We start from the raw sequence: 26,643 nt of genomic DNA, 5'->3' as shown, positions 1-26,643 counted from the left end.
GGCCCTGCCCTCAGTGGGGACTCACAGTATCCGACAGGTCCAACGTCGAGTAAACACTTAACAAATACTGTCCTTTGATAAACTCATCATGGGCTTTAGGCACTCCATCAGTTTCTCTTACCTGACTGTTTTACCTTCCCATTACATCCCAGCCTGCATACTTCACTCCACCAACAACTCACTGGGCCTCTTTCTTACCTCTCTCACCACTGACTCCTTGCTCACACCTCTTGCCCTGTAACTTCCCGCTCCTTCATATCCAACAGTCCACTACTCTCTCCATCTTCAAAGCCAACTGACATTATATTAAAAGTACAGGTAGCTGAAGGAACAGAATATAAGCCTAAGTGCTGTGGGGTTGGGGTGACCTTAAGCTTGTTGTGGGCAGGGAATTTATCTGTTTATTGTTGTTTTGTACTCTCCCAAGTACTGAGTAAAGTGCTCTGCACAGGTAAGCGGTCAGTTAAACGCTCAAGAAATAGGATTGAATGAATGAATCCAAGTGCTGAGGGAGTTCACACTCAAGTGCAAAGGTAATGGATTAGGGAGGAATTCTAGGGTGGGAAGGTGGGAAATTAGTCAGGGAAGACTTCCTAGTAGGGCTTTGAAGATAGGGAGGATGGCAGCTTGTTGGATTTGCCAAGGGAGGGAGTTCTAGGCAGGAGGAAGGGTGTGAGCAAGGGGTCTGATGGTGATAGTGAAGAGATCGAAGTATAGAGTGTAGGTTGGTATTAAAAAAGCAAAGTGAGCAGGATGAGTTGTGAATTCATCTCCTCAAGGAAGCCTTCCCTAATTAATCCCTTATCTCCCTGCCCTATTTTCCCTCCGTCACTGAAATGTTGATTGTGTGCTCCTTGAGGTCAGGGATCATGTCTGCCACCTGCTGTATTCACTCATTCAATCTGTGTGCAGAGAACTGAACTAAGCCCTTGGGAGAGTACAATATAACAATAAACAGACACAATCCCTGCTGAGAGTACAATATAACAGTAAATGGACACATTCCCTGCCCACAGAAGCTTTCAGGCTAGAGAGGGAGTCAGACATTAATATAAATAAATAAATTACAGCTATGTACATAAGTGCTATGGGGCTGGGATGGGGGAATGGATAAAGGGAACAAGTCAGGGCAACACAGAAGGGCGTGGAAGAGGAAAAGAGGTCTTAGTCAGGGAAGGCCTCTTGGAGGAGTTGTGCCTTCATTAAGGTTTTGAAGTGGGGGAGTGTAATTTTGGGAAAGAGGGCGTTCCAGGCCAGAGGCAGGATGTGGATGAAGAGTCAGCGGTGAGGTAGATGAGATCGAGGTACAGTGAAAAGGTTAGCATTAGAGCGAAGTGTGCTATCCCAAGTACTTAATACCTGTTCTGCACTGAGTAAACACTTAAAAAATACACCTAATTACACTTAACACTTAAAGAAATTGATTGATAAGGTCATTGTGGCATGTGACAAACACTGAATTTGGGTGTATGTGATAGAAAATCAAGTCTTTCTCCCTTAATCAGCCAGTGGTATTTATTGAGCACTTAGTATACATTGAACGCTGTATGAAGCACTTGGGAGAGTAAGGGGGAATAGCTTCATGGACTTTTGGTATTTTTTCTTCTGACTCTGAACAGTAAAGGATATGAAAGCTGAATTGCTCTTTAAGAAAACATCACTTCAAAGTGATAGTGAAAGAACATTTTTGTAAGAAGCTTAATTGGTAATAGTGGCAGTAAGAAAACATCCGAGTTCCTCTGTAACAGTAACAATGTCCTCTCTGTTTTTCCACAGAAAATGGCTGTGCCCCCTGCTTATGCCGACCTAGGAAAAGCTGCCAGAGATGTGTTTACCAAGGGTTACGGTGAGCGTCTCATGGAACTCCCTGCCTGAGGCCAGAGTCCTTGTTTTTAATACTTTTATTCCAAATGTACAGATGCAAATAATCTGATTACCTGGGACCGAGCCTGGGAACCTTTTGTCTGTAGGCCTCCCCTGTTAGATTACAAGCTCCTTGAGAACAGGGAACAGTCTTAGCACAGACCTCTTGCCCACAACCTGCCTTACACCTGGAACACCCTCCTTCATATCCGACAGACAGTAACTCTCCCCTCCTCCCCCTCCACCCTCTCCAGCACCTTCAAAGCCTTATTGAAGTCACATCTCCTCCAAGAGGCCTTCGCTGACTAAGCCCTCCTTTCCTCTTCTCCCACTCACTTCTGCATTATCCTAACATGCTCCGTTTATTCATTTCCCCCTCCCAGCCCCACAGTACTTATGTACATGTCTGTAATTTATTTATTTGTATTAATGTGTGTCTCCCCCTCTAGACTGTAAACTCATTGTGGGCAGGGAAAGTGTCTGTTATATTGTTATATTGTACTCTTCCAAGCTCTTAGTCCAGTGCTCTGCCCACAGTAAGAACTCAATAAGTACAGTTATTGAATGACCGACTGAGGGTCTTGCTGCTAATGGACACCCCAACCGCTTAGCAGTTCCTTTACCCCCAGACCTCTAGTCGATACTGTTAATGGAAGCCAAGCATTCCTCATCTCCTACAACAGGTTGGCCTCCAAGCCCTGAACGTGATGGGGGCTGGGCTCGGAAAATGAACCCTTAACCGGTGGGTGGAATTTTAAAATTTACCCTTCTGTGTCTGCAAACTGGGAGCCACACCTAGAGCAAAACCTTAGTCCTTAAGCAAACTTCTTCCAGTGTGTTTCCCTCTCGGAGAAGAACCCCTGACCCATTCAGTCATTCATCAATTCAGATGTTTTTGTTGAGTGCTTATTGTGTTCAGAGCACCGTACCAAGCTCTTGAGAGAGCACAATATGACAATAAACAGACACATTCCCTGACCACCACGAATTTACAGTATAAAGGAGACAGATATGAATAGAAATTACGGATATGTTCCTTTGTTCTGGGGCTGAGGGTGGGATGGATGAATGCCAGGTGCCCAAAGTAGACAGATTTAAGTGCAAAGAAAATATGCCTGATTGGATCTTCATGGTCACAGGGTGCAAACATGCCAAAGAGTATCAGAGTGGAGTATTCATAGGGAGAGTCTCACCATCAGAAGTGTCATCTTGAAAGATAATTCCTCTTGCTCCCTAAACCTTTCAACAGCACAACTGAAAAGACATGCTATTGAAAATGCTTAAAGCTGCAATCAATAAATGAATGGCATTTATCATCATCAATGGTATATATTGAGCACTTATGTGCAGAGCACTGTACTAAGCTCTGTGGGGAGTATAATATGACAGAGTTGGCAGACACCTGCCCTAACCACAGTGGGCTTAAAGATGAGATGGCAAAATGGACATTAATATACATAAATGCACATTATAGATAAATATGCTGTGATTTATCATTATAGATAAATAAGTGCTGTGGGCTGTGTGGGGTGAATTCCAGATGTCCAGAGGTCACAGATCCAAGTGCATTGATGATGCAAAAGGGAGAGGGAGCTGAGGTAAAGAGGGCTTAATTGCGGAAGGCCTCTTTTTTAGTGAGAGCAATAGCGACTTCTTTAGGAAGGCAAATTGGTGTGTTTTTTAATATTTAGCAGTTGTTTTCCCACATAAGAAAATGTGCCTTCTAAGTTTAGGCCTTCCTTAGGCACATGACAGTGATTGTGTCTACCTACTCTCTTGTACTGTACTATCCCAAGTGTTTAGTTCAGTGCTCTACACACAGTAAGTGCTCAAAAAGTACCATCGATTGATTGATAGAGAGGGTCCAATTATCAAACCGTAACAATTTTAGTTTCTTTTGAGAAGGATTTTTAAGGAGGAAATTGCAGCATTCAAGGTTTTTTTTTTTCTGGGCTTACACTCCATAGCAACTATTAAATAATTACATAATGGTTGCTGTGCATACAATTTTTAGAAACAGAGTTAAGCATTGTCCAAAGAAAGATAAATCTGATTTTAAAGAAGAGGTAGGAGGCCAGCAGAGAACAGAAATGTTATTTATGTCTTTCTCTAATGTTAATTCAATCTAATCTTTTTTAGGGTTCGGCTTAATAAAACTGGATTTAAAAACAAAGTCAGAGAATGGACTGGTAAGTTGTTGAACCTGCAGATAAGGTTCTTTTTTAGGGAGGGAGGATGAGGAATTTGTGGAAATACTGTGATACGGAGGACCCGATTGTCACCTGCCACCTGTCTGTTGTGTGACTGTGGGCAAGGTACTTCACTTCTCTGTGCCTCAGTAACCGCATCTGTAAAATGGGGATTAAGACTTTGAGCCCCATGTGGGATAGGGACTGTGTCCAACTTGATAAACTTGTATTTTCCCCAGTATTTAGAATAGTGCTGGGCACATAGTAAACAATTATTATTATTATTATTAGCTCTGGCATTGGCTGGTTAAGCAAGTCACTTAACCTTTCTGGGTCTCATTGTCCTCATCTGTAAGGGCTGGGTGAGAGACTGAGATGTTTTCCAGATTCTGAGCCATGAAGCTGAAGGATTGTGGGTGGGTGGGCGTGTACATTTTACCTTGCACTACGTGGGATTCAAGGAATGAGCCAACTTCTAAACTCAGATTTAGGATTCCTTAACAGACTCTGGTTCTCTTTTAAGACTTTTCATATGTTGGTCACAGTCATAGGTCTGGTCATTTCTAGTCAGAGAGTTTTTTTTAAATTATTTTGGCAGTGTGATGCTTTAATGAAAATGAATTGATTATCTGATTATCCTTAGAGAACCATTGTATATACACTTTGCTCCCTTTCCAGGGGGCAGTGTGGCCTAGTAGAGAGACCCTGGGGACAGGGAGACCAGAGGCCTGAATTGTATTCCCAGCTCTGCCACTTGCCTGCTGAATGAGCTCTGTGCTTCTGTTTCCTCATCTGTAAAATGGAAATAAAATACCTGCTCTTCCTGTGCTTAAACGGTGAGCCCTGTGTGGGACAGGGACCATGTCTGATCTGATGATCTCGTATCTACCCCGAAACATAGCACAGTGCTTTGGCACTTAGTAAGTGCTCAATAAATGCCATCATCATTAGTATTAGTGTTATTATTATTATTATTGTTAGGGTTGGAATGGTTAACCCTTCCGCATATGTAATCAAGGGTAGTAATAGTATTAAGTGCTTACTTTGTGCAGAGCACTGTTCTAAGTGATGCTGGTATCGGTATTTGTTAAGCACTTACTTTGTGTTGAGTCCTGTTCTAAATGCTGGGGTAGATACAAACTCATCAGGTTGGACACGTCCCTGTCCCGCCATGGGGCTCACAGTCTTAATCCCCATTTTCTAGATGAGGTAACTGAGGTACAGAGAAGTGAAGTGATTGCCCAAGGTCACACAGCAGACAAATGGTGGAGTCGGGATTAGAACAAGTAGGAATAAGAGCCCCTAGCCCTTAAGGAGCTGGACTCCCTTTAGCAGCAAATATCTGCCAAAATTCAAAGGTAGAAAAACTCGCTTGGATTTACTGCTGGCTAATACTAACTAAAAATATAATAATAATAAAAAATCAGAGATAGCAATGCAATTAGAGTTTTCTCCAGGAACCTAGGACAGCGACTGCAAGCACCTTTCTTTGGATTTCCCCTTTTAGGAATTCACAAGCTCAGGTTCTGCAAATTCTGAGACGAGCAAAGTTTCAGGCAGCTTGGAAACAAAATATAAATGGGCCGAGTACGGTTTGACATTTACAGAAAAGTGGAACACAGATAACACCCTCGGGACAGAGATCACCGTTGAAGACCAGGTAACTGATTTTTTAAAAAGTCATTATTGATCAATTCAAGTAATCCGATCTTCATTTTAACGTGAAATGCAGCCGGTTAATTGTTTTTTTTCCTGTTCAGCTTGCCCACGGACTGAAGCTGACCTTTGATTCATCCTTCTCTCCTAATACTGGGTAAGAATTAAGTAATCTTAATCGGCTTGAAAGGATGGTGTCTAACTTTATAATATGCAACAGAAAACCTCATTACTTTGAACTACACCAGTCTGGACTTTGAGATCATTTTAGATGTGGAATGTGTCCCTGGCTTCCTCCTTTCTCTCTTCTACCGCTGCCCCAGAAAGGAGTTGTTTGGTCTCTGCTCTGGGTTTGCAAAAGGAGAATGTCCTGAGGTCGTAGGAATTGGGGGTGGGAACGATGAGGAAGAGACTTAGAGCGTTTCCTGCTAGCCCAGGGGTCAATCAAACAGATTTAATGAGAGAAACAGAATAAGAGAGGCCAGAAGACACTCTGAGAGGTCCATAATAATAATAATGATGATGATGATGGTATTTGTTAAGCTCTTTCTATGTGTAGAGCACTGTTCTAAGCGCTGGGGTAGATACAAGGTAATCAGCTTGGACACAGTCCCTGTCCCACATGGGCCTGACAGTCTTAATCTCCATTTTCCAGCTGAGGCAACTGAGGCACAAAGAAGGTAAGTGACTTGCCCAAGGTCACACAGCAGACAAGTGGCTGTCTAGATTAGACCCCAGGTCCTTCTGACTTCCAGGCCTGTGCTCTCTCCACTAGCCACACTGCATCAACTCAGCACACATCAGGCACTGTGTCTAATCCCCTCCTGTGTATTCCCTCCCAGCACTTAGCACAGTACTCTGCACATAGTAAGTAACTGATTCTCTTTCCCTCTTCAAAACCTTACTTAAAAATCACCTCCTCCAAGAGGCGTTCCCAGACTGAGCTCCTCTTCCCCCTCTACTCCCTCTGCCATCTCCCCTTTACCTCTCCGCAGCTTAAGCCTCATTTTCCCCTTTTCCCTCTGCTCCTCCACCTCTCCCTTCCCATCCCCACAGCACTGTACTTGTCCGCTCAACTGTATATATTTTCGTTACCCTATTTATTTTGTTAATGAATTGTACATCGCCTTGATTCTATTTAGTTGCCATTGTTTTTACGAGATGTTCTTCCCCTTGACGCTGTTTAGTGCCATTGTTCTTGTCTGTCCGTCTCCCCCGATTAGACTGTAAGCCCGTCAAACGGCAGGGACTGTCTCTATCTGTTGCCGACTTGTTCATCCCAAGCGCTTAGTACAGTGCTCTGCACATAGTAAGCGCTCAATAAATACTATTGAATGAATGAATGAATGCTTAATAAATGCCATTATTACTACTACAATAGAGAACCTTTCCTCCCCCACCCCCTCACCCTTCAATGCATTGATCTTCATTCTAATTCTGACTGGACTTTGCTCCCTGTGTTCCCAATTCATGAAATTTTATTATATATGTTCTCTGGGCTGCGTTATAACTGCCGGGTTTACAGTCTGTGGGATCCAAGAGCTCAGTACGTGGCACGATCACCCCCCAGACCTACCCTTGGGGTAACCTGGGAGGCCACCTGCAAACTAGTGATTTATCCCTGCCCCGCTTTCCCCCCGCATGTGTTGTTATTAGACCAAAAGCCCTGAACGCCATCAGTTACCGTGAAAGGTATGCCAACTGGCGCACTGCTCGGGAACCGCACTGACCCTTTGATCATCGGGTTGTTCCAGCAGAGCGAATCTTCAGCCTGAATTCTTTCCCTCTGTCAGAAGAGTCGGGATTGGCTGGGTATTTTCCGCGGCTCTGATTTGACACGGATCTTTCTGCCTCGGCAAGCGAGATAAAACAGTTGCATCTCATCTTTCCCTTTCCTCCCCTCTTCTTAAAAAAAAGCTTCTGCTCTATCGTAGGTTACATTTATTTGGTGGGTAGGCAGTCCCAAGGGGGTTTTTCCACTCTGAATTTTAGCCCTTTTGGGCTCAGTGGTTTTATTCTTGGCTTCTTTTGCATGTTGGTGTATGGGTAGGGTGGTTTGTTCCTGGGTCATCTAGCTTGCCTCAGGCTTGTTCCCTGCTTGGCAGAGGTTTTGAGGTCTGCTCTGGCTTTCAGCTCCCAACACCGAATTCCACATCTCAGAATCAATCAGTCACTCTATCAGTGGTATTTAATGAGCACTTCCTATGTGCAGAGCACTCTGCTAAGCTCTTGGGACGGTACAATACAACGTAATTAGCGGAAATGTTCCCTGCCCATATGACCTTCCTGATTAGAGGGGGAGACAGATATTCATATGCATAAGTAATTAATTTATAATGTAATTTAAAGATCTGTACATAATTGTCGTGGATTTGGGGGTGGGGCGAATATCAAATGTCCAAAGGTCACAGATCCAAGCGTATAGAGGGGGAGCAAGCTGAAGAAAAGAGGGCTTAATCAGGGAACGTCTCTTGGAGGAGATGTGACCTTAATGATGCTTTGAAGGTGGGGAGAGGAGAAGTTTGGCATATATGGAGGGGGAGGGAGTTCCAGGCTAGGGAGGAAGATGTGGGAAAGAAGTTGGCGTTGAGGTAGACAAGATTGGGGCAAAGTGAGTAAACTGGCAGGAATAAATTGGAGTGTGCAGGATGGAATGTAGTAGGAGATCATTGAGGTGAGGTAGGAGGGGGGCAGCTGATTGAGTGCTTTAGAGCCAGTGGAAGTGACACCCAGGTTCACGGGGACCTGAGAAGGGAAAGCAAAGACTCTGGAGCGAGTGGGGGAAAATTCCAGGGTCTTCTCGAGATTCCAACAAATTCAGCAAACAGGCACATACGACATCATGCCATTTCACCGAGTGCCCTGAGTAATGCATGGGACGTCTTCACTTCTCAGTGGCTCATATTCCCCAGTGCTACCAATGGCCCCCGAAAATAATGCTAGTGTGGTTGGAATCAAGCAGAAAAAGTAAGCTTTGTGGATGTGAGCTAATTCCTTCCTCTGCTGGTATGTGTTTTTTCCTTTATAATTCAGGGACAGATTTGGGAGGAACTCCTCTTGTAAACTTGCTTCTTTTTCTGTTGGCCCCACATATTGCACTACTGCCACCTTTTGTGCCTCTTTCCACCCCAAATGCTGATGAAAAGAAGGGTATCACAGACAGTATTAGGGAAACAGCGTGGCCTAGGAGTTTAACGACTTGGGTTTTAATTCCAGCTCTGCCACTTGTCTGCTGTTTGTGGCCTTGGGCAAGTGACCTAGCTTCTGTGCCTCAGTTCCCTCATCTGTAAATGGGGATTAAATCCTACTCCCTCCTACTTAGACTGTGAGCCCTTTGTGGGACAGGGACTGTATCTATTCTGACAATTTTATATCTACTCCAGCTCTGGTCACTGGTCTAATAGTAATAACAATAATATAAAGGGAGGTGCTGGAATTTAAAAAAGAGTATGAGATATTGGTGCGAGAGAGCAAGTTTTCAAATTGTTATTTTATGGAATGTTTGGTCTGCGATTTGAGAATCCTAGAACTGTGGAATTCTACTGGGTCTTCCTATTACTCGGATTGCATAGCTAGTGCCAAGTTGCCTAAAGATTAAAATTGAAACTTGAGAGAGGGTGTAAAAAGCATCAGAGAAATGAGTTCTTGAAAATCCAGAGTAAATCTATGTGAGAGAGAGAGAGAGAGAGAGAGAGAGAGGGAAAAGGTAGCTGAATTCAAGCCACTTGCACTTGATTTCTGGGCAGGGAGTGTATCTGCTAGTTCTGTTGCATTGTACTCTTCCAAGCACTTAGTAGAGAGTTCAGCACAGAGTAAACACTCAGTAAATATCATTGATTGATTGATTTATGAATACAATATCTCATTGGGAAGTTGGGACACTGGCCACACTTTCTTAGAACAGGTAGGCAGAGTGGGGTTTTGGCTTGTTTGGTTGTTTTTGTTCCGTGATATTTGTGAAGCACTTACTATGTACCAGACACTGTACTAAGTGCTCGGATAGATAATCCGAGCTAAACTCCTAGATAGATAGATAGATAGATAGATAAACTCTATCTAGATAGATAAACTCCTCACTCTAGGCTTCAAGGCTCTCCATCACCTTGCCCCTTCCTACCTCTCCTCCCTTCTCTCTTTCTACCGCCCACCCCGCACGCTCCGCTCCTCTGCCGCCCACCTCCTCGCCGTCCCTCGGTCTCGCCTATCCCGCCGTCGACCCCTGGGTCACGTCCTCCCGCGGTCCTGGAACGCCCTCCCTCCTCACCTCCGCCAAACTGATTCTCTTTCCCTCTTCAAAACCTTACTTAAAAATCACCTCCTCCAAGAGGCCTTCCCAGACTGAGCTCCTCTTCTCCCTCTACTCCCTCTGCCATCCCCCCTTTACCTCTCCGCAGCTAAAGCCTCATTTTCCCCTTTTCCCTCTGCTCCTCCACCTCTCCCTTCCCATCCCCACAGCACTGTACCCGTCCGCTCAACTGTATATATTTTCGTTACCCTATTTATTTTGTTAATGAATTGTACATCGCCTTGATTCTATTTAGTTGCCATTGTTTTTACGAGATGTTCTTCCCCTTGACGCTGTTTAGTGCCATTGTTCTTGTCTGTCCGTCTCCCCCGATTAGACTGTAAGCCCGTCAAACGGCAGGGACTGTCTCTATCTGTTGCCGACTTGTTCATCCCAAGCGCTTAGTACAGTGCTCTGCACATAGTAAGCGCTCAATAAATACTATTGAATGAATAATCGGGGTGTACACAGTCCACACATGGGGCTCACTATCCCTATTTTACGGATGAGGAAACTGAGGCACAGAGAAGTGAAGTGAATTCCCCAGGGTCACACAGCAAACAAGTGGCATGTTAATAAGAACCTAATAGCTGTGGAGGACTTCACTACCATTCTACAGAGGCTTGTCATTGCTCCTGCAACTGCCTCTTCTGCAGGCCAAAAGGACAATAGCGAGCTGCTTCTGTAAGCTGAATGGATGGCAGTTGATTGGTAAACAAGAAACCTTAAAGGCCTTTCACCTTCCCCTTCCCCAACATGCAACAGAGCCTTTCACCTAGCCCCATTGCCCTCTAGAAATTAAAAAGAAAATCTTGGACTACTCAGAAGAGTGGACTTGTACTTAGGGGCTAATTCCTTGAGAATGTTGGGGGTCATCACCCCCACAGGTTTTAGAGCTGGCCCCCAGCCTCATTCATCCCAGAAATTCCACAGGACCCAAGTATTTCCAGGCAGCGATGACAAGACCCCAGATGGCGGCTTTTCCAGCCCTATAGCTTTTTAAAGCCTGTCCCCTCCTAGTCTCATTCTTCCCCTCAGTAGAATTCCAGCTCCACTCATTATGATAAGTTGGTGCCAAATTGAACAGTTATGGCATTTATTTGGCATCTCTAAAAGGTGGTGATGATGGTAGATTCTAGATTCACTTCATCTATTGGGTGGAGGATATCAGAAATTTGTACTTTAGTATCTTCTAATACCGTTTTCTTTTCTGTGAATTTTATGGGCCACTCTGTTCCCCTGCTATTTCATCCGTCAGCATGTACCTCCAGTTGGTGCAGTGAGATAAGATGGACTGGCCATGATAAGTACCTGCTGTCCCCTTCCCACCACTAAAATGAAACTGCTTTGCTAATGCTACTTCCCATTTCCCTTCCGCTACTGCAAAAGCAGACTGAGGGCAAGTGCTGTGGCTTCAGTGAAATCCGAGTCTCAGAAGGGACTTTACACTATTCTGACACCGGGTACCAGACTTTGTGTTTGAGGGAATACTCCTGCAGGGGTATTCTCGGCCAGAAGGAAGCCAGGATAGGCAATAGAGCAGTTCAGATGTGCAAGTCCAGACAAGTGTTCCTGTCCCAGATGAAGGGAGGAGAGTTGAATGACTGCAGCCAAGATAGCAAAGAGTGACAGAGCCACATGGTGCGGAAAATTGTCGAAGAAAAATTCAAGTGCTGAATGAATGCCCACTCGAAATAACCTCAGCACTCTTGCATGCCGGATGGCAGGTTACCGGCATGTTTTCGGCCACCATCTGAGGTGTTAAGCAACTGTTCCGTCTGTCTCCATTGTAAAGGCCTGCATGGAAAGCTGAAGGCTCAAGTTGAGTTGGATATATCATATGAGCAAAAGAGGGAGGCTGATCTCGAAGAGGCCATGGTAAATTCAAGGAACCAGGAGACTGTGACTAGCTGAGTCACTCTTTTGCCTGAGTAGAAAATGAGTGCCTTTTTTCTTCAGCACTTGATTGAGAATTAAAGCTTACCTGGTGCACTATGGACAGTGAAGTCCTTCCAAGGAATGAATTAGCATCACTTAGTAATATTGACCTGCAGGTTGAGCTAATACCAGTCACCCTCAGACTCTTGGATTTGGCCTGCACTATGTAACACTGCGTGCCTTTCTAAATGTGCATTTAAATATGCATATCCAACTCCCCCTGGGGTGAGGAAAGCATTCAGTTCTCCTGACCTGTTCCCAGAAAGTTCTTTCCTGAAACATAAGCTACATCTTCTATAGCAATGAAATTGTCATGATTTTTTTTCCACTCATAAAGGGCATCGCTTTAAATCCTTATTATAGGTCTCTGGAAGGTAAATTATAATAATGGAAGATTTCTAACCTTCTACCCTTTAATTAACGGGATCTCCTAAAGACATTTTAGAAGATCTCTGCTTACAGTCAGAACAGCTTTTGTGCTGTGTTCCTTCACCTGGAGGGCTCCGTTACCTTCAGCTGAGGGAGGGATGAATAATGGGTGCAAATTCAAGTGCAAGGGCAATGCGGTGGGGATGGGAGAAGAGGAAACCAGGGCTTAGTCAGGGAAGGCCTCTTAGAGAAGATGTAAGGTAGGAGCGAACTGACTGAGTGCTTTAAGGAAATCATTCCAACTTGACCTAGATGGGAGTTTTTGTCTCCCTAGCATTAGGACAAGTGCCCGTGGTAAGCACTAAATCAATACCATCGATTGAAATGCTTTCTTCCAGCCACATATTATAGGAGAACTCGCATCAGGCAAAAAAACTTCTGACCACTGGCTTTCAGGAACTCCATCAGCTATCCGCTGCTCACTTATCTTGTCTGCCACTTGTCTGCTCTCTGAGGTTAGGCAAGTAACTTAACTTCTCTGTGCCTCCATTTCCTCATCCATAAGATGGAGAGTGAGCCCCATATGGGACAGGGACTGTGTCCAACCTGATTGTACCCAGTACTTGGAAAAGGGCTTTAGTGCATAGTAAGCGCTTGACATACCATAATTATTTATCAATCAGTGGTATTTATTGAGCACTTACTGCATGCAGAACACTGTACTAAACAGACATATTCCCTGCCCACAACGAGCTTACAGTCTAGAGACCGGCTTACATTCACAATCTTTGTTCTTAAGCTTATCTATAATTGTAGTATTTAAGCGCTTACTATATAATAATAATAATTACGGTATTTGTTAAATGCTTACTATGTGCCCGATACCGTTCTAGGCACTGGGTGGATACAAGCAAATCGGGTTGGACACGGTCCCTGTCCTACGTGTGGCTCACAGTCTCAATCCCCATTTTCCAGATGAGGTAACTGATGCACAGAGAAACGATGTGACTTGCTCAAGGTCACACAGCAGAGAAGTGGTGGAGCCGGGATTAGAACCCTTGACCTTCTGACTCCCAGGCCTGTCCTCTATCGACTGTGCTATGCTGCTTCTCTGCAGCACGTCAAGCACTGTTGTAAGTGCTGAAGGAGATACAAGAAAATCAGGTCCCACATGGGGCGCTCAGTCATCTCTCATCTCATCTCTCTTGCAGTTGACTCCTTGCTCACATCCTCCCTCCTACCTGGAATGCCCTCTCCTTTCCTATCTTGCAGGCCACCACTCTCCAAATCGATCAGTCGTATTAATTGAGTGCTTGCTGTGTGCAGAGCACTGTATGAAGCACTTGGGAGAGTACAACACAATCTCTAAAACTGTGCTGAAATCCTGCCTTCTCCATGGAGCCTTTCTTGACTAATCTCTCATCTCCCCACCCTACTTGCCCTTCCTTCTGGGTCACCTATGCCCTTGGGTCTATATTCCTCATGAAGTTTTATACTCATGGGTTCTAATCTTGGCTCTGGCACTTGTCTGCTGGCTAACCCTGGGCAAGTCACTTCACTTTTCTCTGTCTCAAGTTATCTTATCTGTAAAATGGTGATTGAGACTGTGAGTCCCATGTGGAACAGAGACTGAGTTCAACCCACTTTTCTTATATCCATCCCAGTGCTTAGTATGTTGGTATTGGTTAAGCGCTTACTATGTGCTGAGCACTGTTCTAAGTGCTGGGGTAGATACAGGGTAATCAGGTTGTCCCATGTGAGGCTCACAGTTAATCCCCCTTTTACAGATGAGGTAACTGAGGCGCCGAGAAGTTAAGTGACTTGCCCATAGTCACACAGCTGACAAGTGGCAGATCCGAATTCGAACCCATGACCTCTGACTCCCAAGCCCGGGCTCTTTCCACTGAGCCACGCTGCTTCTCTCAAGTTAGTACAGTACCTTGCACATAGTAGGTGCTTAACAAAATACCACAATTATTATTCACCCCACCCCAACCCCACGTGCTCAGTTGTACTTCTCTGCTGCTTGCCCTAACTTTAAGTTTTTTAATATCAATCTCCCCTACTGAGATTGTAAACTCTTGTCTACCAACGCTATTTCATTGTACTCTCCCAAGCACAGACTCTGCACACCAAGTGCTCAAAAAAAGTGTCATTGATTAGTGCGGTTTTGGGAGAATACAATAGAATTAGTACATAATCCCTGCCCTAGTTACAACCTAATAATAATGATTATTGTTATGGTATTTGTAAAGCACTTACTAAAGCGCTGGGGTGGATATAAGCAAATTGAATTGGACACAGTCCCTGTCCCTTGTGGGTCTCACAGTCTCAATCCCCATTTTACAGAGGCACAGAGAAATTAAGTGACTTGCCCAAGATCACACAGCAGACAAGTGGCAGAGCTGGGATTAGAACCTATGACCTTCCGTCTCCCAGGCCCGTGCTCTATCCACTATGTCTTGCTGTCTCTCCAGTGGGGGAGACAGAGGTGTGGGGGCTTCTTAGGGAGGAGAGGAAGAGGAAGAAGAAGAGAGGACAAGAAGAGGTGTGTTGCTGGATGCTCCCTGTGGCCCTGGCTACCTCTTGGAGTCTTAGCCATTTGGCAATCTGGGGGGAGGTGAGTGAGGAGGAGAAAAATCCAGGTCCCTCCCTCTCTCTCCCGTTCCTTCCTCCCTCTCCCACAATGGGCAGTGGTGTCCTAGGGTGGAGTGGGGCTGAGCTGGACTGGAATGAGATGGGTGAAGCTCATTGTGGGCAGGGAATACATCTGTTTATTGTTGTGTTGTACTCTTCCAAATGCTTAGTACAGTGCTCTGCACACAGTAAGTGCTCAATAAGTACGATTGAATGAAAGTGGGGCAGGCTGCCCTGAGCTCAGGAGGGGACTCAGACCCCAGTCTCTAAGCTGTAAGCTTGTTGTGGGCAGAGAATATGTCTTTTTATTGGTGTATTGTACCTTTCCCAAGTGCTTAGTACAGTGCTCTGCACACAGTAAGCACTCAATAAATACGATTGACTAGAGTCACCTCTGACCCTATTCTTGTATGGGTCACTGTACTTGCACAGATGCCTCCCCCCAAGGGCTGCTGGGAATGAGCAGAATGAGAAACTCCGGGGTGGGTTTGGCAGCAGCTCCAGAAACAGAGGCCAGGGCTATGGTACCTCAGTCAGAGATGAGACCACTGGGGCTAGGTCAGGGGGTAGGGAGGCGGGTTGCTTGTGGAGGAACAAAGACGGGGCATGTCGAGTGGAAAGAGCATGGCTGGGGACTGAGGAGACCTGGGTTCGAGTCCTGGGCCTGCCAAATGACCTGGGACAAGTCACTTAACCTTTCTGGACCTCAGTTTCTTCATTTGTAAGCCAGTTATGGGCAAGGAATAGGCCCACTAATTCTCCTGCATTGTGTTCTCCCAAGTGCTTTGTACAGTGCTCTGCACATAATAAGCTCTCAATGAATACCGTTGATTGGTTGTAAAAGTAATATCTGTTTCTCCCTACCATAGTTGGATGTCGGGGGATAAAATAATCGATCAGAGGTATTTATCAAGCGCTTACTGTGTGCAGACCACTGCACTAAGAGCTTGGGAGAGTACAGTACAAAAAAGATGGTAGACACGTTCCCTGCCCACATGAAGCTTACAGTCTAGAAGGGAAATTATTGATGTGAAAAATCTTCAGAAAAGTAAAAGCGCCAGACAAATTCAAGGTGTTGCTACTAGTGTTGATATCATCCTCTTCCCCCGTCTTCTTCCTTCCCTTCGCCCCCTTATGCTCCCCTTCCCCCTCCTTTACCCTCTCCTTCTCCCCCCCTCCTCCTTGCTTCACTTGCTCCTCATCTTCCTGGTGGCTCAGCTCAGGCCCGTGGATTACAATCTGCAGTGCTGAGGTGGGGAACAGCTGAATGGCCACAGCAATATGCTTTGGGCACCTGGACTTTTAAAATCTGTAATTATGGACTCTCCCACCAGTTTCAAAAAGCGAGTAGTAATAAGCCCGGGTTTTCCCGTGAAGAGCTTAAATGAAAATATGCCTTTTCAGGTAAGACTGAGAGCCAGCCCTCGTGGTTCCTAAGTAGGCGCTAAGACAGAGGAATGACCATTATGATCGAGGGAGTATTGTTGTAAATGACATCGTCCTTACATATACTCCACCCCATACTTTACCTTGGTTTATTATACTTTATTTATGTTAATATCTGTCTCCCCCTCTAGATGTTAAGCTCTTTGTGGGCAGGGAATGTGTCTGTTTATTGTTTTCTTATACTCGCTCAAGCTCTTAATACAGTGTCCTGCACACAGTAAGCACTCAATAAATACTATTAAATGAATAAGGACTATGATTATGACTTTAAATCAACACTTCAGCTGAACCCAGAAATGATTCATTTTCTAAAGCCAGAGGAAATTCTACAGTGATGAAAATTGATGCGATTTGAGCAAAAAAAGGATTTGTGTGTGTATGTATTTATCTTTGTGTTGGTTTGTATTTCATTGTGTGTCATTTTAACTACATATTTTTGGACTTTGTTACATGCAAAACAAATGATCCAACCAAGGTACTCTTTTCACTAGTCATTTAATCCAGCTATTCTTGGATTCTCAACTGTGTTCTTGGCAGAAAATATCACTTTTTAAGTCAGTGCACCCGGGGTTTAAGTGTCCTGTGATGTATTTCAGATGGTTAAGAATCAAAACCCCCATTCCTGTTTTTTCTCTAGGAAAAAGAATGCCAAGGTTAAGTCCGGATATAAACGGGAACACATCAACCTGGGCTGTGACATGGATTTCGACATTGCCGGCCCGTCAATACGTGGAGCACTGGTGTTTGGCTATGACGGTTGGTTGGCTGGCTACCAAATGAATTTTGAGACCACCAAGTCCCGAGTTACCCAGAGCAATTTTGCTGTTGGCTATAAGACTGACGAATTCCAACTGCACACTAACGTGTAAGTATGAACAAAGAAGCTTGTGTTTATTGTGAACCGTTGGGGGAGCTTGTAGTTCTGATTCGTGAATGATGAACCTGACTAATCTGTGTCCCCAATGAGCCCGTTGGCTTCAACATGGCCTAGTGGCAAGAGAATGGGCTTGGGAGTCAGAGGATATAGGTTCGAATTCTGCCTCCGCCACTTGTGGGCTGTGTGACTTTGGGCAAGTCACTTCACTTTTTTGGGCCTCAGTTACCTCCTCTGTAAAATAGGGATTAAGACTGTAGCCCCATGTGGGACGGGCACTGTGTCCAACCTGCCCACCTCGTATCTATCCCAGCACTTAGAATAGTGCCTGGCACATAATAAGTGCTTAACAAATGCCATTATTATTATGAATGTTTTTTCAGACACAGCTGTGCCTTACCTGAGAAGCATGGGAAGCAGAATGGTGTAGTGGATGGAGAACGGGACTGGGAGTCAGAAGGTTATGGGTTCTAATCTCAGCTCCTCCACTTGTTTGCTGTGTGACCTTGGGCAAGTCACTTCACTTCTCTGGGCCTCAGTTACCTCATCTGGAAAATGGGGATAATTAAGGATAGAAAAAGTACCAGTCCCACACAGGATTCACAGTCTAAATTAGAGGGAGCACAGGAATTGAATCCCCGGTTTACAGATGAGGAAACTAGGGTAAGCCCTGTGTGGGCAGGGATTGTTTCTTTTTATTGCTGAATTGTACTTTCCAAGCGTGTAGCACAGTGCTCGGCACACAGTAAGATACGAATGAATGAATGAATGAATGAATGAATGAATGAATGAATGAATGAATGAATGAACTGAACTGAACTGAACTGAAAGAGGTCATTTTCTTCCAGACCGCAAATTAAGAATTTCTCCCACCAGAGGGCGCCCAAAAATCTATTTTTGGGTTTTTTGTTTCTTTTTTTTGGTTAGGGGGCAAGTTGGGATGTATTTCAATTTCTCTGAAACTGGGAATGCTCTGCACATTCATTTTCACAGATATATTTATTTGCAGATTCTTGAAATTCTGAAGAAATGACCATTGTGTGGGGAGGTCTGCATTTTTCTAGCAGTAATATGAGATTAATAAATTGGACTTGGGGAATGAGGGCATGTTGGAATTTCTTTTTAATAAAGTTTCTGTCCAAGGAGAGTTGCTCCAGATTTGGGAAGGCATAGCCCCCCTCCTCCCGCCATCCCATTGCCCCCCACATCCAGGAGAAGTCCTGTTTTTTTTTAATCTTTTCAACAGAACAGAGAATCTTTTACCCTCGTACCATGTCCAGTGTATAGCCTAGTGGATAGAGCACGGTCCTGGGAGGCAGAAGGACCTGGATTCTAATCTCGGTTCTGCCACTTGTCTGCTGTGTGACCTTGGGCAACTCACTTCATTTTTCTATGCCTCATTGACCTCATCTGTAAAATGGGGATTAAATTGTGAGCGCCATGTGGGACATGGACTGTGCCAACCTGATTGTCTTGTATTGTCCCAGTGCTTAGAGCCTGACACACAGTACACACTTAATAAATACCATTACAAAGAAAAAGAAGAAATGGGCTTCAGCCTGCCTAGAACTTCCAACTCCTCATCTGGGAATTCCATTCTGGCCAGCTCAGCTACCAGTCCTTGCTTACCCCCTTGTGTATGTTGCAAAGGACAATCACGTCAATTGGTTGAAAAAACTTTAGTTGGGGTAGGAGGCAGGAGAAAGAAGGGATCCGGCATGGCGCAGTGGATAGAGCACAGGCTTGGGAGTCAGAAAATCATGGGTTCTAATCCTGGCTCCACCCTTTGTTCTGCTGTGTGACCTTGGGCGAGTGACTTCTATGGGCCTCAGTTACCTCAACTGTAAAATAGGGATTGAGACTTTGAACCCCACATGGGACAGAGACTGTGTTCAACCCAATTAACTTATATCCACCCCAGTGCTTAGTACAATGCCTAAGTGAGTGTAACTATAATAATAATAATAATGTTGGTATTTGTTAAGCGCTTACTATGTGCAGAGCACTGTTCTAAGCGCTGGGGTAGATACAGGGGAATGAGGTTGTCCTACGATGGCTCACAGTTTTCATCCCCATTTTAGAGATGAGGGAACTGAGGCACAGAGAAGTGAAGTGACTTGCCCACTGTCACACAGCTGACAAGGGGCAGAGTCGGGATACGAACCCATGACCTCTGACTCTCAAGCCAAACTCCCAAACTGTAAGGATCCTCCCTGCCCACTGAGGCAGGGCCGTTCCCAGAAATGGTCGGTCAGCCCTGTAATTTGCTGAGCTCCATCCCACATGATCCTTGGTTACAGGAACGACGGCACGGAGTTCGGAGGCTCCATCTATCAGAAGGTGAATAAGAAGCTGGAGACGGCTGTCAACCTGGCGTGGACTGCCGGGAACAGCAACACCCGCTTTGGGATCGCGGCCAAATATCAGCTCGACCCCGATGCTTCCTTCTCGGTGAGTGGATCCGGGCCCACCGTGATGTCCGCAGGCGGGGGATCCAGTCATGGGCCGGGAGGGAGCTTTCGGAAACTCCTTGAGGCAGTGACAAGATGGTGGGTGTAGAAAAGTCTGTGCGTCCCTTGGGTTCCTGTCCCTCATCCTTCGCTGGCCTTCTCTTCGGCTCCCAGATACAGCTGGGAATTGAATTTTGGAGACAGAGTCAGCACCTCGGAGCCCTGAGCGCTGGAGCAAATGCATCATCAGGCACAGTCCCTGTCCCACACGAGGCTCACAGTGCTGAGCTGTTGAGAAGTAGTATGGCCTTGTGACCAGAGCCCTGGACTAAGAGCCAGGGGACCTGGGTTCTAATCTCGGCTCCCCCGTTGGCCTGCTGTGTGACACTGGGCAAGTCACTTAACGTGTTTGGGCCTCGGTTTCCTCATGTGTAAAATGAGATTGAAATACAGGTTTCCTCTCCCCCTTAGACTTTGAGACCCATGTGGGACTGATTGTATTGGGTCAACCCCCACCCTTAGCACAGTGCTTGGCACACAGTCTACCAAGTACCTCAATTATGACTATTATTATTATTCCCTCTAGACTAAGAAGAGCTCATTGCGGGCTGGGAATGTGTCTTCCAACTTTGTTGTATTGTACTCTCCCAAGTGCTTAGTACAGAGTTCTGCATACTGTAAGCACTCAATAAATACCATTGACTCATTGATTTTAAGTGGAGGAGCAGGCATTGTATTTTCCAGATGAGGAAACAGTGGCCCAGGCAGGGTAAGTGATTTGCCCAAGATCACCCAGCAAAGTCAGTGGCCAAGTCCTGCGATACACCAGGGTGCATGTCCTGCAGAAGAGCTGAAGCCCTCCTCTTCCTTGACTTGGTAGTTCTCGGACTACAGCATAGGTGGTTGGGCAAACTTTCCTTTTCCGTTGCGGCCAGCTGGACTCCCGGCAAGCCACAACCCTTCTGTGACGTGGAGAAGCGGGTGGGGAAGGACTACGGGCCCAAGACTTCCTATTCCAGCTGAGCCCCTGGCACCTCGGTCTCCTCTCTGTCCCGCCCTGGTTGGATTCCAGCTCGGCGCCATGCCTCAGTGGGGCCTGGGTGCCATCCAGTGCTTAGTACGGTGCCTGGCACATAGTAAACCCTTTACAAATGCCATAATTATTATTATGAATTCATTTTTCTTTGCCAGGCAGCCTGTTAGAAGGCTCCCTCTGTGCCAGTTTAAACAAGAGTTTCATCCTGTGGCTCAGAGGCATGTCTCTAGCCAGCATAGCTGGTACTGGCTCCCATCATTCATTCATTCATTCAATCATTTATTGAGTGCTTACCATGTGCAAAGCACTGTACTTGGTGCTGGGGGAGTAGAATACAACAGCAAACACACATTCCCTGCCCACAACGAGCTCACAGTCTTGGGGGACGACAGATATTAATATGCATATGCATATATGCATAAATAAATGAAGAAATAAATTACAGGCCTATAATATTCATCCTCTAGACTGCAAGCTCACTGTGGGCAGGGGACATGTCTACCATCTTTATTGTGCTCTCCCAAGCACTTGGCACAGTGCTCCTCTGCACACTTTAAGTGCTCAATAAATTGTGGTATTTGTTAAGCGCTTACTATGTGCAAAGCACTGTTCTAAGCGCTGGGGGATACAAGGTGATCAGGTTGTCCCACGTGGGGCTCACAGTTTTAATCCCATTTGTCAGATGAGGTAACTGAGGCACAGAGAAGTTAAGTGACTTGCCCGAGGTCACAGCTGACTAGCGGCGGAGCCGGGATTAGAACCCATGACCTGAGTCCCAAGACCGCGCTCTTTCCACTGAGCCACGCTGCTTCTCTAATAAATACCATTAATTTACTTGCAGGAATGAAAGTACACGAGGATCGCTCGTTTTATCTTATGGTTTCCGAATGAGTTAAATGCAGAATTTAGAAACATGAAAGAGAAGTAGCATGGCCTAGTCGATAGAACATGGGCCTGGGAGACAGAAGGACCTGGGTTCTAATCCTGGCTCAGTTACTTGTCTGTTGTGAGACGTTGAGCAAGTCACTTCACTTCTCTCTGTTTCCTCATCTGTAAAATGGGGATTAAAACCGTGAGTCCCACGTGGGATGTGGGCTGTGTCCAACCTGACTAGTCAGTCGATTGTATTTATTGAGCCCTTACTGTGTGCCGAGCAGTGTACTAAGTGCTTGGAGAGTACAATATAACAATAAACGGACACTTTAGAGGACTAAACTAAACTAATCAGTTTAGAGGACTGATTAGTTGGTATCCATCCCATTGCTTAGTACAGTGCCTAGTGCATAATAAGCTCTAAACAGATAACTTTTTTTTTTTAAAAAGAAACCATTTGAAAGTGTGCTTTTGGTGAATGTGCCCCCCCCCCCCACCAACTTCCCCATCCCTCCTCTCTCCCCAGTGATTTGATCTGGGTGTCTTTAGTTCTTTAGTGAGTCCATTAGAGACTGAGGCACCATCTTGGGAGCGAGTTTGGAGTTGGCGGATGATAAATTAAGACCCCCCGGCTCACTTTGGCCATCGTCAGTGTGCAACTTGAGTATTTCAAGTGTGTTGATTTGCTGTTGGTTTCTTTTTTTTTTGTTTGCCATAGGCAAAAGTGAACAACTCCAGCCTGATTGGTTTAGGATACACTCAGACTCTAAAGCCGGGTAAGCCCTCCTCGAGAAGAGGACTCATCCTTTGGGATCTCTTTTGTGGGCATATTTCTGCAGTTCTCAGATTGGCTAAGTGGCCGATCAGCCAATCGGTTGTGTGGAGCAGCTACTGAGTGCAAAGCACTGTACTAAATGCTTGGTGAAGAGTACAACAGAATCAAGACAAACATTCTCTTACCCTTAAGGAGCTTACAGTATAAGGAGCTCTTGACTGTAAGTTCATAGCGGGCAGGAAACGTGGCTACCAACTCTGTTGAATTGTACTCTCCCAAGTGCTTAGTACATTGCTCTGCACACAGTAAGTCATCGATCAATACCACAGATTGACTGATTGATGACAACTCCCTTAATACTAGGTGAGGAAATGGAGTTTGAAAGAGATGTATTGACTTGTTTGCTACAGTGAACACTGTAAGCTCCTTTCATTCAGCCGTATTTATTGAGCGCTTACCGTGTGCAGAGCACTGTACTAAGCGCTTGGAAGGTACAATTTGGTGACAGAGGCAATTCCTACCCAACAACGGGCTCACAGTCTAAGGGGGAAACAGACAACAAAACAAATGAAGTAGACAGGCATCACTACCATCAGAACCATAGATAAATGCACATCATTAATAAAATAAATATATATAAATAGACACAAGTGCTGTGGGGAGGGGAAGGGGGTAGAGCAGAGGGAGGGAGTAGGGGGAATGGAGGGGGGAGGAGGAGCAGAGGGAAAGGGAGGCCTCAGTCTGGGAAGGCCTTGTGTCACAACTATTGTAGTGCATTCTCCCAAGTGCTTAGTTCAGTGCTTTCCACACAGCAAGCACTCTCTTTTTCATGGTATTTAAGTGCTTATTATGTGCCAAGTACTGTACTGAGCACTAGGGAAAATAAGACAACTAGGTCCCACATGACGTTTACAGTCTAAGTAGGAGGGAGAACTGGAATAGACTCCCCGTTTTGCAGTTAAGGGAACTGAGACACAGAGAAGTTAAGTGACTTGCCCAAGGTCACATAGAGGACAGATAGCAGAGTAGGGATTAGAACTCACGTCCTTCTAGCTCCCAGCCCCGTGCCCTACCCACTAGACCATGCCGCCTCTCTCAATAAATGCCAGTGACTGATTGATTGAGGACTTGAAGATCTTTTATGGAGAATTAGGCCGTGGAGGAGGCTATGTCTGTGTGGAGGGGACAAGAGGGAGTGCACCTTATAGGCGAGAACCGATCTTTGGGGAGCCACCTGCCAGCTTGTTCCATGTCCAAGATCACCTCAGTCAGTCATATTTATTGAGCACTTATTCTGTGCAGAGCACTGTACTGAGCGCTTGGGAGAGTATAACACAGCAATAAACAGACACATTCCCTGCCTACAATGAGCTTACAGTCTTGAGGGGGAGATGGGCATTAATATAAATAAATAAATTACAGATATGTACATAAGTGCTGTGGGGCTGGTAGGGAGGATAAATAAAGGGAGCAAGTCAGGGCGATGCAGAAAGGAGTGGAAGAAGAGGAATGGAGGGCACAGTCAGGGAAGGCCTCTTGGAGGAGATGTGCCTTCAATAAGGCTTAAAAGGTGGGGAGAGTCATAGTGTGGCCCAGGACACCAGCACACGTGCCTAATTGAAAAACAGCATTGGGGACTTTTCTACTCCCTAGCCTTGGTCCTCCAGAAGCTCCTCAAGGGTAGGAACTACTTTCCTAAGTCCTTAGTACAGTGCTTTACACATTGTAGGTGCTCAGAATCGATTGTTTTTTCAGGGAGGGTAGCAGGCAGTAAGATGGCAGAGTGAGACGCATGGGGCTCAGCAGCCCTGGTATCCCCCAGCCTAGCTAGTAGTGATAATGATAAAGATAGTGCTATAGTCAGGCACAAAATTTGCTAGACCTGCACGAAGTCATAAACTCACAATTTCCCTGGCTGTATGACCTCAACCTAATGCCTTTTAGTTTTTCCGTGCCGGCTTGCTAAAAGTTCCACTCTTGGCTCTCAGGGATGCTAGCAGGCTGGGTCCGAGGTAAATGTCGAGAAGTGTTTTAATCCCTCCATAGATTTGTTTGGGGCGGATGGCCCATATGATTCAATTTGGTGGCCTGTAACTTAGGTTTCAGAGTTAGAAAGTGGACTTTTCCCCTGGAAATATCTCCCCTCTCCCCCAGTTCTATGAGTCCAGTGGCCATTTCGAGTCATCCTGCCTCTTCCATTGCTCTCCCAAATTCTGAGTGGCTCGCAAAGATGCTTTTTCCTTTTATCAATAGTTGACTTTTGTCTTTTTTTGCTCTCTCTTTCTCTACCCTAAACTGTCCACTCGGCAGGCATCAAGCTGACGTTGTCCGCTCTGCTGGACGGCAAGAATGTGAACGCCGGGGGCCACAAGCTCGGTCTAGGACTGGAATTTCAAGCCTAAGCAGCACTGTACGGTCCCCCAATTTTAAACTATTTTGCAGCATAGCTACCTTCAGAATCTAGTGTATCTTTCAATGTCTTATGTCTGGGATGTGAGTATTGCTATGTACCGATCACGTTCAACTTCCAGGTTAAAGATGGCTTGGCTTTAAAGTGTTACCACCCTTCCAGAAGTAGAGAGGGAAGTGAATGCCGCTGCCCCTCACAGGTGATAGTTGCCAGAAATATGTAGAGAGGAAGGAGGTTTGGGTCATGGGGTGTTTTGTTTCTTTTTTTTTTTTTGTATTTTTTTGATAAATGTGGCACAGAAATCACAACTTTCTGAGAAGCACTGCCCTTTCAGAAGAAACCTAATGGCCGGGCTTTGATCCAGGCCCTCACCAAAGTGTCCCCCAAGGATACTCACCCCTGGACACGGTCGCACTGTCTAATCCTGCAAGAGCCAAGTCCCGGTCTGTGGAAGAGGGTGAACTCTTGTGTCTGTTAACTTTGTGGCGAAATCCTCATGACCCGTTTCCACCGTCTTGTTACCTCTGTGACACCTGCCGCCATTCACAGCGGGTGAGGTCTAGGGTTCCCCGATCTGATGTGGGTGTGGAGGTTTGATGTGACTGAGCCAGTGTTACAGTCCCGAATTCCCTTATCGTGTCGTGGTCCCTTTCTCTCACGCCGAACTCAGAGAAGCTTCTGAGGCAGGGTCAGAAGCCGGGCGAAGTCTGTGTCACCGGAATCTCACAGTGGCAGATCACATAGAGTTTTGGTTGGGTTTTCTGTTGTGTTCCCACACGATCTTTTTTTTTTTTTGAGTAAATGAATTGGGTACATTTTAGAGTCTTCCATTTTGTGTGGAATTAGCCCCCGAGATGCTGTACTTAACATCACTTAAAAAAATAAAACTTGAATAAACTATCAAATTCACCATTCTCCAAAGTTGTCTTCTTTGATGGGATGCTAAAAATGTGTCAGATGAACACAGATTAAGTACTTTGATTGGTCTCGCAGCAGATGTTTGCTCACGATCTGAAAAGTAAATTGGGGAAAAACTTTTGTTTCATGATTTATGAGGGTAGGCCATCCAACTTCTGGAAAAGCCAATGGAATTAAGCGTAGACTTGCAGAATGTGCTTTTGGGAGCTGCTGGGATTGGGGATGTCACCGAAATAGAATATTCACTGCTGCCTTGTCCGGGTTGTGAAAAGCCAGGTCCAAAGGAACTTCCTCTCCATTGTGCTTAAATGAGGGTTTTCTGGTCGGTTTGGGCAGATCGCAGGGATGCTGCTGAGGATAGCATAAATGTGATAAGGAAAATTGGGCAGTTTTGGTGGGACAAGGGGTACCAGCTTTGCATTTCAAGCCAGGGATAAACCTGGGGTGGGACTGACTGCTGGGGGCCTGGGTTAGGGGAGAAAAGTGAGACCCAATCATACTTGGGGCCAGACAGGCGAAGGCAGACACAGGGTCAGAGAGATGGATATGCACACATGTACACATACAGGGCTAGAGAGGTGCAGACGTGGGATGAAGGAGATGGATAGGCAGATACGTACACACACGGGGCTAGAGGGCTGGGTCTTGGAGCCATTACCACATGGGCTCAGGATCTCTGCTCCCCTGGGGGTGAGTCTTAGACCGCCGGTCCCCCTCTTTCCAGCTGAATCGGCCACCACATGGACTCGGGAGCTCTCCTCCCAGGCGGCGATTCCTTGGACTGCCTGCCCCCATTTCCAGGCTAGCTCTTTAGCAGCCTTTTGGCCACCGACTGCCGACTTTAGCAGCTTTTTGGCCACCGACTGCCGACTCATCCACGCCGAGACCGCCCCTCTCTCCCGGGAAGCTGAGCCTTGTCATCGC

At 45.7% G+C, this 26,643-nt stretch overlaps 1 protein-coding gene across 1 annotated transcript in view; it reads left to right on the top strand.

The window, feature by feature from the left end:
* The window catches only part of VDAC1 (voltage dependent anion channel 1), a 48,797-nt gene extending 23,081 nt beyond the window's left edge, over nt 1-25,716 (top strand). Inside the window, exons 2-9 of the mRNA XM_029051659.2 lie at nt 1,777-1,846; nt 4,003-4,052; nt 5,560-5,712; nt 5,813-5,865; nt 17,021-17,248; nt 19,558-19,708; nt 22,335-22,392; nt 24,702-25,716. Of these exons, the coding sequence (XP_028907492.1) occupies nt 1,780-1,846; nt 4,003-4,052; nt 5,560-5,712; nt 5,813-5,865; nt 17,021-17,248; nt 19,558-19,708; nt 22,335-22,392; nt 24,702-24,793 (852 nt within the window). The 5' untranslated portion in view covers nt 1,777-1,779 and the 3' untranslated portion in view covers nt 24,794-25,716. The remainder of the gene's footprint in view (nt 1-1,776; nt 1,847-4,002; nt 4,053-5,559; nt 5,713-5,812; nt 5,866-17,020; nt 17,249-19,557; nt 19,709-22,334; nt 22,393-24,701) is intronic.
* The last annotated feature ends 927 nt before the right edge of the window (nt 25,717-26,643 follow it).

The sequence above is a fragment of the Ornithorhynchus anatinus genome, chromosome X1 (assembly GCF_004115215.2).
Source record: "Ornithorhynchus anatinus isolate Pmale09 chromosome X1, mOrnAna1.pri.v4, whole genome shotgun sequence".
NCBI lineage: Eukaryota > Metazoa > Chordata > Mammalia > Monotremata > Ornithorhynchidae > Ornithorhynchus > Ornithorhynchus anatinus.
This window is presented reverse-complemented; position numbering and strand designations above follow the sequence as displayed.